The 15,819-nt window shown below is 40.2% G+C and overlaps 1 protein-coding gene across 1 annotated transcript in view; it reads right to left on the reverse strand.

The window, feature by feature from the left end:
* PIK3C3 (phosphatidylinositol 3-kinase catalytic subunit type 3) overlaps positions 1–15,819 on the reverse strand; it is a 164,348-nt gene that overhangs the window by 131,815 nt on the left and 16,714 nt on the right. The window contains exon 4 of the mRNA XM_052660396.1: positions 889–1,018. Within this exon, the coding sequence (XP_052516356.1) occupies positions 889–1,018 (130 nt within the window). The remainder of the gene's footprint in view (positions 1–888; positions 1,019–15,819) is intronic.

The following is a 15,819-nucleotide window of genomic DNA, read 5'->3' on the forward strand; positions in this document are numbered from 1 at the left end:
TGAATATAATTCCCTGTGCTGTTTGCAGCAATAGAGACACAGATGTAGAGAATGAACGTGCAGACACAGCTGGGGAAAGAGAGTGGGATGAACTGAGAAAGCAGCACGGACATAACACACCACCATGTGTAAAACAGACGGCTGGTGGGAAGTTACTATATAACACAGTACTTTTTGAACAGATATTCACAAAATAAGTTAAACTGTTGTGATTTAAAAAAGGAATTTAACTTAGAAATACAAAAGCTAAACGAAAACACTTCACTAACACAATTCTGAAAGAAAAAGGTAATAATTCAGTTTACAAAAAGAGCAGTATGGTGGAGTGAGGGCAATTTAAACTAGCTAGTATAAGAAATTTTCATTTTCAAACAATATAAGAATCTCCAGCATGTAATAACACATGCATCTTTCAGATTATGTGACCAAAAAAGGGAGGTGATCATCCTGAAAGTATCACCAAAAGCTCTATGTTTTCAAATCCATTGGAGTTTCAGACACAAAAAGCAATAAATTACATGATTCTCTTTACATGAAATATCCAATTGTGGAAAATCCAGAGATAGAAGTAGATTAGTAGTTGGTAGGGGCTGGAGAGAAGAGGAACAGGGAATGACTGCTAATGGGTACAAGGTTACATTTTTTATAAAAATGGTCTAAAGGTAGAGTGGTAATGAATGCACAACTCTGTGAATTCACTAAAAAAAAATCACTGAATAGTACACTTTCCAAGTGTGAACATTTTGGTACATGAATTATATTTCAATAAAACTATTATTAAAAGCTTGAATTTAAATTTAAAAGTAACCTCACAGAATTCATAATATCAATTTATGCAACAGATTATCATTCAAAGCTTTCCACCTGTTCCAGTAATTTCTTTTTTACCTTGGCAAGGCGACTCATCTGATCCTCTGAGAGAGTACTGCTTGTTCTGCCAGGAGTTTTGGTGGGTTCTGATCCATCTGCTTCTACGTTAGGCCAGACTTTCAAGTCATGCATCCCTTGGCGAAACATGCTAGGCAAAAAGAATGTTTAGGGCAGAATTAATTTGGTTCATTACGGGAAATTTTAGATTTCTAAATAGAGACAATTCCAGCAAGCCTCCAGTGGAATATAAAGCAATTAACCAAGCAACTGAATCCACGTAGCACTGTTTTTCACATCCTTCTTTCTTCCTTCAAGCAGTTAGAGCTATTACAGATATTACAAAGGTAGAGTGCAAAAAGGGAAGCATCAGGAATAGGCTATACGCCCTTCGTCACTTCAGTGGAGATCTTAGAAACAGAAACTAAATTTTTACCAAGAGAGAGAATGTCACATTTACATCAATCAAAACTAAAATTAAAATAATTATATAACTTTCTACTTTAAGTGACAATTCAGCAGAGTATTAATAGACAGTGATGTTGAACAGCTGGGATTTGGATCCCTGCTGTGCCAACTGTTACTTACAAGACTTCTGGTAAATTACTTAACATCTCTGTGTTAGCTTCCTCATCTATAAAATGAGACTAAAAGAGTAACTGTGTCTCACAGAGTTAGAAATATTAAATAAAACAGTACAAGGAAAAAGTGCTTAGAATAGTGCCTGTCATATAATAAGAACTCAATATATATAAGCTACTATTTTCCTTTTTGCTGGGTAGAGGCTTATTTTTCTCCTGTCTTCTGTTGCATAAGAGAGATGTCTAAAAGGGAATACAATACTGTATTCAATAAGAAAAAAATGCCCATGTCTACAAATCAGAAATTTAACATATTGTCAGAATTCAGACTGAGCTGGATGATCCTACTTTAAAGTGAAAGAGTGTATCACCTTTGTCAAGCTTTTGCTTCCTTCAAAAACTATCAAAGAGGAGTCAGGATGGCGGAAGAGAAGGATGCGGAATTCATGTCTCCTCACCAGTACATCAAGAATATAGCTATAAATGGAACAATTCTCACACAGACTACCTGCTGAATATTAGAAGAAGACTCTGAACACATAAAAGGACAAGAAAAATCCCCTCACAGTGGGGTAGGAAAAAAGAAAAAAAAAAAAATGAATCAGAAAAAAGACCTGCAACCCTGAGGGAAAGCTGAAGGTGAGAAGAGGTTCTTGATCAGAAAATCCCCTCATGGTGGGGAAATTTGCGGGGACAGAAAGGGACCTTCAGAGGATCAAAGGAGAATATGGTGGACCATCTGTGAAAGGCATGACAAAGTAAGAACTGTGCACATGGTCTCTACTGCAGCCTTGTCCAGCCCAGCCTGAGTCATGTGTCTTCTGTCGAGAGGAGGGCTGTGCGTTGGAAAGTGGGGTTTGGACATGGACCCAGGAAGGGGACAGCTGGTGGTTGTGAAGAGAGCCTGAATGGACAGGAATAAGGAGTTCAACAACGGGAAAGTCTGCAGAAGAAAGCCAGGACACCATAGAAGCAAGGCACCACGGCTAAGTGGTGAGCAACAGGCGGGGCTGTCATTTTAATCCCCATCCCCATCCACCCACTTCAGCCCATACAAGCACTGGGAGGTGCACTCATCTGAGCAGGCTCACCCTCCACACACACCTCAAGCCAAGGTCTCCTCTGCCAGGATAGGCTCCAGCATCCTGAGCATCGTCCATCCCAAAGCCTCCTTCAAAATCAGCCCTGGGTGCCACTGACCAAGACAGGATTTTGCCAATGCTGATGGGGGCTGAGAGGACTGAGGACAAAAATGTGGGGCTAAGAGCACAAAGATGAAGGAATTCCAGCTGAACTACTTCAAATCCTAAAAGATGATGCTGTTAGAGTGCTGCACTCAATATGCCACCAAATTTGGTAAACTCAGCAGTGGCCACAGGACTGGAAAAGAGCAGTTCTCATTTCAATCCCAAAGAAAGGTGATGTCAAAGAATGTTCAACCTACCAGACATTTGCACTCATTTCACATGCTAGCAAAGTAATGCTCAAAATTATAGGCTTCAACAGTACGTGAACAGAGAACTTCCAAATGTTCAAACTAGATTTAGAAAAGGCAGAGGAACCAGAGATCAAATTGCCAACCTCTGTGGAATCATGGCAAAAGCAAGAGAATTCCAGAAAAACATCTACTACTGTTTCACTGACTACTTAAAGCATTACAACAAATTGTAAAAAAGTCTCAAAGAGATGGAAACACCAGGCCACCTGACCTGTCTCCTGAGAAATCTGTATGCAGGTCAAAGAATAGTTAGAACAGGACATGGAACAACAGACTGCTTCAAAATTGGGAAAGGAGTATGTCAAGGCTGTACTTGACAATATATGTCAAGTACAATACAATATATGTCAACCCGCTTATTTAACTTATATGCAGAGTACTCAAGATAAATGCCAGGCTGGATGAAGCACATGCTGGAATCAAGATTGCCTGGAGAAATATCAATAACCTCAGATATGCGACACCACCCTTAAGGCAGAAAGTGAAGAGGAACTAAAGACCCTCTTGATGGAAGTGAAAAAGAGTGAAAAAGCTGGCTCAAAACTCAACATTCAAAAAACTAAGATTATGGCATCTGATCCCATCACTTCATGGCAAATAGATGGGGAAACAATGGAAACAGAGACAGACTTTATTTTCTTGGGCTTAAAAATCACTGCAGACGGTGACTGCAACCATGAAATTAAAAAATGCTTGCTCCTTGGAAGAAAAGCTATGACAAACCTAGACAGCACATTAAAAAGTAGAGACATTACTTTGCTGACAAAGGTCCATATAGTCAAAGCTATGGTTTTTCCAGTAGTCATGTATGGACGTGAGAGTTGGACCATAAAGAAGGCTGTTGTTGTTATTCAATCACTCAGTCGTGTCCAGCTCTTTGTGACCCCATGGACTGCAGCACCGAAGAATTGATGTTTTCAAACTGTGGTGTTGGAGAACACTCTTGAGAGTCCCTTGGACAGCAAGGAGATCAAACCAGTCAATCCTAAAGGAAATCAACCCTGAATATTCATTTGGAAGGACTGATGCTGAAGCTGAAGCTCCAGTAGTTTGGACACCTGATGTGAAGAGCTGACTCACTGGAAAAGACCATGATGCAGGACAAGATTGAAGGCAGGGGGAGAAGGGGACAACAGAAGACAAGATGGTTGGATGCCATCATCGACTCAATGGACAAAAGCTTGAGCAAACTCTGGGAGACTGTGAAGGACAGGGAAGCCTTCTGTGCTGTAGTCCATGGGGTTGCGAAGAGTCAGACATGACTGAACAAGAGAACGGATGTGGAGAGAGGACTGCTATTGACGCTGAGGATACAAGAAAGAGAACAAGAGTGTGAGGCCCCGAGTGGAATGTCCCTAAAGGAAGTATGGTTTGCCTAGGAAATGAGGCACCACTGTTGAGTGGCATGTGGAGTAGGGGGAGGGGGGGAGTCCCCACATGCCAGCTCCTGCCTCCACATACAACTGGAGGGACTTCCACCAGAGTAAGCATGACCCATTCTGTTGCCCATTGCCTGCCAATCTCCACCAACACAGGCAATTCACACACACCCCAGTATGGCTGCACAGCCCTGTGGCCCTGAGTAAGTCTGCCTCAGTCAGCCATTGCTTTCGCTCCCTTTTGCATGGGTGTAGAACAGATGCCTGAAGGGAGTTTACATGCAGAGCTGGGGCCAAAACCAAAGCTGAGCCTCAGAGGCTGTGCAATTGAGTTAGAGGAATGAAATCTTCTCCAGGTAGCTGCATAAGCCTCAGACTAAATCCCTGCAATCGGTTTGGTAAACCCTGCATCTGTGGGATATCTGAATAGACGAGTGTCCCACAACTGACACAAGTCTAGCTTTAGCAGCAGTGGACTTTGAGGGAAAGTAGTACACGCAGAAGTTGGGCCAGGTCAGAGTCTGGGATGCAGCAAAAGCAGATCTAAGACCCAAGTTTATAGCAATACATTCTCACCTCAAGAAATAAGTAAAATCTCAAGTAAACCACCTTAACTTATACCTAAAGCAACTAGAGAAAGAACAAATAAAACCCAAAGTAAGTATAAGGAAAGAAATCATAATGATCAGAGCAGAAATAAATAAAATAAGGACAAAAAAATAGAAAAGATCAATGAAACAAAAAGGTTTTTCTTTGAGAAGATAAATAAAATCAATAAACCTTTAGCCAGACTCATCAAGAAAAAAGTGAGAGGACTCATATTTATAAAATTAGAAATGAAAAAACGAGAAGCTACAACTGACACTGCAGAAATACCAAGAATCATAAGAGACTACTACAAACAACCATATGCCCCAAATACGAACAAATTGTCAGAAAGATAAAACCTTCCAAGATTGAATCAGGAAGATATAGAAAATATGAGCAGACCGATCATAAGTATTGATTGAAGCTGTGATTAAAAATATTCCAAAGGCCAGGGCCAGATGGCTTCACAGAGGAATTCTATCAAACACTTAGAGCAGAGCTAACATGTATCCTTCTCAAACTCTTCCAAAACACTGCAGAGAGAAGAAAACTCCCAAGCTCATTCTATGAGGCCACCATTACCTGAATACCAAAACCAAACAAAGGTATCACAAAAAAAGAAAATTACAGGTCAGTGTCACTGATGAACATACATATACAAATCCTCAACAAAATACTAGCAAATGAGAGTCCAACAGCACATTAAAAGGATCAGATGCCAGGATCAAGTAGGATTTACTACAACCTAGCCAACAAAGGTCCGTCTAGTCAAGGCTATGGTTTTTCCAGTGGTCTTGTATGGATGTGAGAGTTGGACTACGAAGAAAGCTGAGCACCAAAGAATTAATGCTTTTGAACTATGGTGTTGGAGAAAACTCTTGAGAGTCCCTTGGACTGCAAGGAGGTCCAACCAGTCCATCCTAAAGATCAGTCCTGGGTGTTCATTGGAAGGACTGACGCCAAAGCTCAAACTCCAATATTTTGGCCACCTCATGTGAAGAGTTGACTCACTGGAAAAGATTCTGATCCTGGGAGGGATTGGGGGCAGGAGGAGAAGGGGACGACAGAGGATGAGATGGCTCGATGGCATCACGGACTCGATGGACGTGAGTCTGAGTGAACTCCGAGAGTTGGTGATGGACAGGGCAGCCTGGCATGCTGCGATTCATGGGGTCGCAAAGAGTCGGACATGACTGAGTGACTGAAATGAACTGAACTGAGACAGCATATTAAAAAGCAGAGAAATTACTTTGCCAACAAAGGTCCGTCTAGTCAAGGCTATGGCTTTTCCAGTAGTCATGTACGGACGTGAGAGTTGGACTATAAAGAAAGCTGAGGTGGGGCGGTCCTAAGAGGGTGGAGGAATAGGACGGGGAGATCACTTTCTCCCCGACAAATTCATCAAAAGAACATTTAAACGCTGAGTAAAATCCACAAAACTTCTGAATGCCAGCAGAGGACATCAGGCACCCAGAAAAGCAGCCCACTGTCTTCAAAAGGAGGTAGGAAACAATATAAAAGACAAAAAAAGAGACAAAAGAGGTAGGGACAGAGCTCCGTCCCAGGAAGGGAGTCTTAAAAAGACAGAAGTTTCCAAACACCAAGAAACACTCTCACTGCAGAGTCTGTGGCGAGCCTTGGAAGCACAGAGGGCAACATAACAGGGAGGAAAAATAAATAAATAATTAAAACCCACAGATTACGAGCCCAGTGGTAACTCCCCCAGTGGAGAAGCAGCGCAGATGCCTGTACCTGCCACTAGCAAGCGGGGACTGGGCAGGGAGGCATGGGCTGCATTGCTTAAAGTAAGGATCTGGCCTGAATGCCTCAATGGAAATCTGAGCAAAGTAACTTGGGCTAGCAAACCAGACTGTGGGATAGCTACCACGCGAGAAGCCCTAAGACACCGCGAGGCCCGTGCACAGAACAAAGGACTGAACAGAACTAGCTGGATCCCCCTCCAGCGACAGGCAGCCAGAGCCAGAAGGGGGCAATCACAGCCCCAGAGAGACATTATCTACCAAACTGCAAGGAGGCTTCTTTGCTAACTAAGACTTCTTGGAGTTCTGGACAGTCAACATCCAAGAGAAGATATGCCGGTTGTACACCCAGAAAACCGAGCAGCAGGGACTGGGGAGGCAATAAGTCACAGCAACCGCGCTTGCCAAACATCTCATCACCTGAGCTACTAAGACCTGTGAAGGGCACAAAATGCAGGCCCAACCGAGTCTGCACCTCTGAGGACTACCCAAATGCCTGAACCTGAGCAGCTTAGACTTGGGAGATGCATGCAGCCCAGGGCCGACCTTGGACGGTTCCCGGGGGAGCAACCTAGAGCCTGAGCAGTGTGGGCAGGGAGGATACATGCGCCGTGAGCAGGGGCAGGCCCCGTGTGGCTGAGGCAGTGTGAGCACACGCCAGTGTTATTTGTTTGCAGCGTCCCTCCCTCCCTTCAGTGTGACTGAACAAGTGAGCCTAAAAAAATTGTCCACCACCGCCCCCTTTGTGTCAGGACAGAAATCAGACACTAAAGAGACCAGCAAACAGAAGAAGCTAAAACAGAGGGAACCGCCTTGGAAGTGACAGGTGCAATAGATTAAAACCCTGTCATTAGTACCAACTACATAGGAAGGGGCCTATAGATCTTGAGAAATATAAGCCAGACCAAGGAACTATTCGAAAATGAACTGACCCCACAATACCCACAACATCACCAGAGAAAAGTCCTAGATATATTTTTACTATTTTTACATTCTTTTTTTTTTAATTTTTAAGTCCTCTATTACTCATTTAATTTTTACTTTTATAACCTACAATTACTTTGTAAAAAGAAAAAGACCCTATTTTTTAAAAGCAAACTTCATATACATATATATATATATATTTTTTTTTTTTATAACTTTTGTGACTTTTTGTTGTTGTTGTTGTTTTTCTCTTCCTTTTTTTCTTTAATACTGTATTTGTGAAATTCCAAACTCCACTCTAGATTTTTAATCTTTGCTTTTTGGTATTTGTTATCAATGTTGTACCTTTAAGAACCCAATCTTCAGTACCCATTTTTACTTGGGAGCAAGATTACTGGCTTGACTGCTCTCTCCCCCTTTGGACTCTCCTTTTTCTCCACCAGGTCGCCTGTGTCTCCTCCCTACCCCCTCTCTTCTCTAACCAACTCTGTGAATTTCTGTGTGTTCCAGACGGTGGAGAACACTTAGGGAACTTATTACTGGTTGGATCTGACTCTCTCCTTTTGATTCCCCTCTTCTATCCTCCTGGCCACCTCTGTCTCATTCCTCCCTCTTCTCTTCTCTGTATAACTCCGTGAACATCTCTGAGTGGTCTAGCTGTGGAGTGCACATAAGGAAGTGATTACTGGCTAGCTTGCTCTCTCCTCTACTGATTCCACTTCATCTCATTCGGGTCACCTCTAACTCCCTCCTCCCTCTTCTCTTCTCCATGTAACTCTGTGAACCTCTCTGGGTGTCCCTCAATGTGGAGAAACTTTTCATCTTTAACCTAGATGTTTTATCATCGGTGCTATATAGAAGGAGAAGTCTTGAGACTACTGTAAAAATAAGACTGAAAACCACAAGCAGGAGGCTTAAGTCCAAACCCTGAGAACACCAGAGAACTCCTGAATCAAGGAATCATTAATTGATAGGAGCTCATCAAACGCCTCCATACCTACACTGAAACCGAGCACCACCCAAGGGCCAACAAGTTCCAGACCAAGACATACCATGCAAATTCTCCAGCAACACAGAAACACAGCCCTGAGCTCCGATATACAGGCTGCCCAAAGTTACTCCAAAACCACTGACATCTCATAACTCATTACTGGACACTTCATTGCACTCCAGAGAAAAGAAATCCAGCTCCACCCACCAGAACACCGACACAAGCTTCCCTAACCAAGAAACCTTGACAAGCCACCTGTACAACCCCACCCACAGCGAGGAAACTCCACAATAAAGAGAACTCCACAAACTGCCAGAATACAGAAAGGACACCCCAAACTCAGCAATATAAACAAGATGAAGAGACAGAGGAATACCCAGCAGGTAAAGGAACAGGATAAATGCCCACCAAACCAAACAAAAGTGGAAGAGATAGGGAATCTACCTGATAAAGAATTCCAAATAATGATACTGAAAATGTTCCAAAATCTTGAAATCAAAATGGAATCACAGATAAATAGCCTGGAGACAAGGATGGAGAAGATGCAAGAAAGGTTTAACAGGATCTAGAAGAAATAAAAAAGAATCAATATATAATGAATAATGCAATAAATGATATCAAAAACACTCTGGAGGGAACCAACAGTAGAATAACGGAGGCAGACGATAGGATAAGTGAGGTAGAAGATAGAATGGTAGAAATAAATGAAACAGAGAGGAAAAAAGAAAAATGAATTAAAAGAAATAAGGACAATCTCAGAGACCTCTGGGACAATGTTAAATGCTCCAACAATCGAATCATAGGAGTCCCAGAAGAAGACAAAAAGAAAGACCATGAGAAAATACTTGAGATAATAGTTGAAAACTTCCCTAAAATGGGGAAGGAAATAATCACCCAAGTCCAAGAAACCCAGAGAGTCCCAAACAGGATAAACCCAAGGCGAAACACCCCAAGACACATATTAATCAAATTAACAAAGATCAAACACAAAGAACAAATATTAAAAGCAGCAAGGGAAAAACAACAAATAACACACAAGGGGATTCGCATAAGGATAACAGCTGATCTTACAATAGAAATTCTTCAGGCCAGGAGGGAATGGCAGGACATACTTAAAGTGATGAAAGAAAATAACCTACAGCCCAGATTATTGTACCCAGCAAGGATCTCATTCAAATATGAAGGAGAAATCAAAAGCTTCACAGACAAGCAAAAGCTGAGAGAATTCAAAATCACCAAACCAGCTCTCCAAAAAATGCTAAAGGATCTTCTCTAGACATAAAACACAAAAAGGGTGTATAAACTGGAAGCCAAAACAATAAAGTAAATGGCAATGGGATCATACTTATCAATAATTACCTTAAACGTAAATGGGTTGAATGCCCCAACCAAAAGACAAAGACTGGCTGAATGGATACAAAAACAAGACCCCTATATATGTTGTCTACAACAGGGGACACATACAGACTGAAAGTGAAGGGCTGGAAAAAGATTTTCCATGCAAACAGACCAAAAGAAAGCAGGAGTAGCAATACTCATATCAGATAAAATAGACTTTAAAACAAAGGCTGTGAAAAGAGACAAAGAAGGCCACTACATAATGATCAAAGGATCAATCCAAGAAGAAGATATAACAATTATAAATATATATGCACCCAACATAGGAGCACCACAATATGTAAGACAAATGCTAACAAGTATGAAAGGGGAAATTAACAATAACACAATAATAGTGGGAAATTTTAATACCCCATTCACATCTATGGATAGATCAACTAAACAGAAAATTAACAAGGAAACACAAACTTTAAATGATACAATAGACCAGTTAGACCTAATTGATATCTATAGGACATTTCACCCCAAAACAATGAATTTCATCTTTTTCTCAAGTGCACACGGAACCTTCTCCAGGATAGATCACATCCTGGGCCATAAATGTAGCCTTGGTAAATTCAAAAAAAATTGCAATCATTCCAAGCATCTTTTCTGACCATAATACAGTAAGATTAGATCTCAGTTACAGGTATAAAACTATTAAAAATTCCAACATATGGAGGCTGAACAACACGCTACTGAATAACCAACAAATCACAGAAGAAATCAAAAAAGAAATCAATATATGCATAGAAATGAATGAAAATGAAAACACAACAACCCAAAACCTGTGGGACACTGTAAAAGCAGTGTTAAGGGGAAAGTTCATAGCAATACAGGCATACCGCAAGAAACAAGAAAAAAGTCAAATAAATAACCTAACTCTACACCTAAAGCAAATAAAAAGGGAAGAAATGAAGAACCCCAGGGTTAGTAGAAGGAAAGAAATCTTAAAAATTAGGGCAGAAATAAATGCAAAAGAAACAAAAGAGACCATAGCAAAAATCAACAAACCCAAAAGCTCGTTCTTTGAAAGGATAGATAAAATTGACAAACCATTAGTCAGACTCATCAAAAAACAAAGGGAGAAAAATCAAATCAATGAAATTAGAAATGAAAAGGAGAGATCACAACAGACAACACAGAAATACAAAGGATCATAAGAGACTACTATCAGCAATTATATGCCAATAAAATGGACAACGTGGAAGAAGTGGACAAATTCTTAGAAAAGTACAACTTTCCAAAACTGAACCAGGAAGAAATAGAAAATCTTAACAGACCCATCACAAGCATGGAAATTGAAACTGTAATCAGAAATTTTCCAGCAAACAAAAGCCCAGGTCCAGACGACTTCACAGCTGAATTCTACCAAAAATTTAAAGAGCTAACACCTATCCTACTCAAACTCTTCCAGAAAATTGCAGAGGAAGGTAAACTTCCAAACTCATTCTATGAGGGCACCATCACCCTAATACCAAAACCTGACAAAGATGCCACAAAAAAAGAAAACTACAGGCCAATATCACTGATGAACATAGATGCAAAAATCCTTAACAAAATTCTAGCCATCAGAATCCAACAACACATTAAAAAGATCATACACCATGACCAAGTGGGCTTTATCCCAGGGATGCAAGGATTCTTCAATATCCACAAATCAATCAATGTAACACACCACATTAACAAATTGAAAAATAAAAGCCATATGATTATCTCAATAGATGCAGAGAAAGCCTTTGACAAAATTCAACATCCATTTATGATAAAAACTCTTCAGAAAGCAGGAATAGAAGGAACATACCTCAACATAATAAAAGCTATATATGACAAACCCACAGCAAACATTATCCTCAATGGTAAAAACTGAAAGCATTTGCCCTGAAGTCAGGAACAAGACAAGCGTGCACACTTTCATCACTACTATTCAACATAGTTTTGGAAGTTCTGGCCACAGCAATCAGAGAGAAAAGGAAATAAAAGGAATCCAAATTGGAAAAAAAGAAGTAAAACTTTCACTGTTTGCAGATGACATGATCCTCTACAGAGAAAACCCTAAAGACTCCACCAGAAAATTACTAGAGCTAATCAATGAAAATAGTAAAGCTGCAGAATATAAAATCAACACACAGAAATCCCTTGCATTCCTATACACTAACAATGAGAAAACAGAAAGAGAAATTAAGGAAACAATTCCATTCACCATTGCAACGAAAAGAATAAAATACTTAGGAATATATCTACCTAAAGAAACTAAAGACCTATATATAGAAAAGTATAAAACACTGATGAAAGAAATCAAAGAGGACACTAATAGATGGAGAAATGTACCATGTTCATGGATTGGAAGAATCAATATAGTGAAAATGAGTATACTACCCAAAGCAATCTACAGATTCAATGCAATCCCTATTAAGCTACCAACAGTATTTTTCACAGAGCTAGAACAAATAGTTTCACAATTTGTATGGAAGTACAAAAAACCTCGAATAGCCAAAGTTGAGAAAGAAGAATGGAACTGGAGGAAATCAACCTGCCTGACTTCAGGCTCTACTGCAAAGCCACAGTCATCAAGACAGTATGGTACTGGCACAAAGGCAGAAATATAGATCAATGGAACAAAATAGAAAGCCCAGAGATAAATCCACACACCTATGGACACCTTATCTTGGACAAAGGAGGCAAGAATATACAATTGATTAAAGACAATCTCTTTAACAAGTCGTGCTGGGAAAACTGGTCAACCACTTGTAAAAGAATGAAACTAGAACACTTTCTAATACCATACAGAAAAATAAATTCAAAATGGATTAAAGATCTAAACATAAGACCAGAAACTATAAAACTTCTAGAGAAGAACATAGGCAAAACACTCTCCGACATACACCACAACAGGATCCTCTATGACCCACCTCCCAGAATATTGGAAATAAAAGCAAAAATAAACAAATGGGACCTAATTAAACTTAAAAGCTTCTGCACAGCAAAGGAAACTATAAGCAAGGTGAAAAGACAGCCTTCAGAATGGGAGAAAATAATAGCAAATGAAGCAACTGACAAACAACTAATCTCAAAAATATACAATCAACCCCTGCAGCTCAATTCCAGAAAAATAAACGACCCAATCAAAAAATGGGCCAAAGAACTAAATAGACATTTCTCCAAAGAAGACATACAGATGGCTAAGAAACACATAAAAAGATGCTCAACATCATTCATTATCAGAGAAATGCAAATCAAAACCACAATGAGGTACCATTTCACACCAGTCAGAATGGCTGCGATCCAAAAGTCTACGAGGAATAAATGCTGGAGAGGGTGTGGAGAAAAGGGAACCCTCTTACACTGTTGGTGGGAATGCAAACTAGTACAGCCACTATGGAGAACAGTGTGGAGAGTCCTTAAAAAACTGGAAATAGAACTGCCTTATGACCCAACAATCCCACTGCTGGGCATACACACCGAGGAAACCAGAATTGTAAGAGACACGTGTACCCCAATGTTCATCACAGGACTATTTCTAATAGCCAGGACATGGAAGCAACCTAGATGTCCATCAGCAGATGAATGGATAAGACAGCTGTAGTACATACACACAATGGAGTATTACTCAGCCATTAAAAAGAATACATCTGAATCAGTTCTAATGAGGTGGAAGAAACTGGAGCTGATTATACAGAGTGAAGTAAGCCAGAAAGAAAAACACCAATATAGTATACTAATGCGTATATATGCAATTTAGAAAGATGGTAATGATAACCCTGTATGCGAAACAGCAAAAGAGACAGAGATGTATAGAATAGTCTTTTGGTCTGTGAGAGAGAGAGGGTGGGATGATTTGGAAGAATGGCATTGAAACATGTATAATATCATATATGAAATGAATCGCCAGTCCAGGTTTGATGCAGATACTGAATGCTTGGGGCTGGTGCACTGAGACAACCCAGAGGGATGGTACGGGGAGGGAGGAGGGAGGCCGGGTTCAGGATGGGGAACACGTGTATACCTGTGGTGGACCCATGTTGACGTATGGCAAAACCAATACAATATTGTAAAGTAATTAACCTCCAATTAAAATAAATAAATTTATATTAAAAAAAGAAAGAAAGCTGAGTGCCAAAGAACTGATGCTTTTGAACTGTTGAGAGTCCCTTGTACTGCAAGGGGATCCAACCAGTCCATCCTAAAGGAGAACAGTCCTGGGTGTTCATTGGAAGGACTGATGTTGAAGCTGAGACTCCAATCCTTTGGCTACCTGATGGGAAAAAATGACTCATTTGAAAAGACCCTGATCCTGGGAAAGATTGAGGGCAGGAGGAGAAGGGGACAACAGAGGATGAGATGGTTGGATGGCATCACCAACTCAATGGACATGAGTTTGGGTGAACTCCAGGCGTTGGTGATGGACAGGGAGGCCTGGCGTGCTGCAGTTCATGGGGTCACAAAGAGTCGGACACGACTGAGCAACTGAACTGAACTGATTGCAGGGATGCAAGGATTTTTCAATATACGCAAATTAACCAAAGTGATCCACCTCATTAACAAAGTGAAGAATAAAAACCATGTAATCATTTCAACAGATGCAGAAAAAGCTTTTGACAAAATTCAACCCGTTTATGGTAAAAATTTTCCAGAAAGTGAGCAAAGAAGGAACCTACCTCTAAGAAGCAAGACAAGGGTGTCTACTCTCACCACTTTTATTCAACACAGATTTGAAGTCCTAGCCACGATCATCAGAGAAGAATAAGAAATAAAAGAAGTAAAACTGTCACTGTTTGCTCCAGACATAATAGTGTATGTAGAAAATCCTAAAGATGCCATCAGAAAATGACTAGAGCTCATCAATAAATTTAGTAAAGTTGTAGAATACAAAATTAATACACAGAAGTCTCTTGCATTCCTGTACATTAACAATGAAAGATTAGAAAGAGAAATTAAGGAAACAATTCCATTTACCACTGCAACAAAAAAAATAAAACACCAAGGAATAAATCTACCTAGGAGGCAAAAGACTGTAAGCAGAAAACTGTTAAGAAACTGATAAAAGAAATCAAAGACGACAGAAACAGATAGAGAGATACTATGTTCCTGGATTACAAGACTCTATATTGTGAAAATGACTATAGTACCCCAAGCAATTTACAGATTCAATGCAACCTCTATCAAATTACCAATGACATTTTTCACAGATGAGAACAAAAAATTTTGTAGCTTATTTGGAAACACAAAGACCCTGAAAAGCAAAACAATCTTCAGAAAGAAAACTGGAGCTGGAGGATCAGTAAAAATAAATAAATAAATAAATAAATAAAACCTAGACAGTATATTACCCCACTCCATTATCACTGCCTGGAAAATCCCATGGATGGAGGAGCCTGGTAGGCTGCAGTCCATGGGGTCGCGAAGAGTCGGACACAACTGAGCGACTTCCCTTTCACTTTGCACTTTCATGCATTGGAGAAGGAAATGGCAACCCACTCCAGTGTTCTTGCCTGGAGAATCCCAGGGACGGGGGAGCCTGGTGGGCTGCCGTCTATGGGGTCACACAGAGTCAGACATGACTGAAGTGACTTAGCAGCAGCAGACAGTATATTAAAAAGCAGAAACATTATCAAAAAAAAAAAAGAAAGAAAGATGTATGGTACTGGCACAAAACAAGAGATCAATGGAATAGGATAAAAAACCCAGAGATAAACCAGCATACCTATGGTCACCTAATCTATGACAAGGGAGGCAATACTATACAATGGACAAAAGACAGTGTCTTCAGTAAGTGGTGCTGAGGAAATTGGACAGCAGCATGTAAAAGAATGAAGTTAGAACACTACCTAACACCATACACAAAAATAAACTC

This window comes from Budorcas taxicolor, chromosome 22 (assembly GCF_023091745.1).
Source record: "Budorcas taxicolor isolate Tak-1 chromosome 22, Takin1.1, whole genome shotgun sequence".
In the NCBI taxonomy this organism is placed as follows: domain Eukaryota; kingdom Metazoa; phylum Chordata; class Mammalia; order Artiodactyla; family Bovidae; genus Budorcas; species Budorcas taxicolor.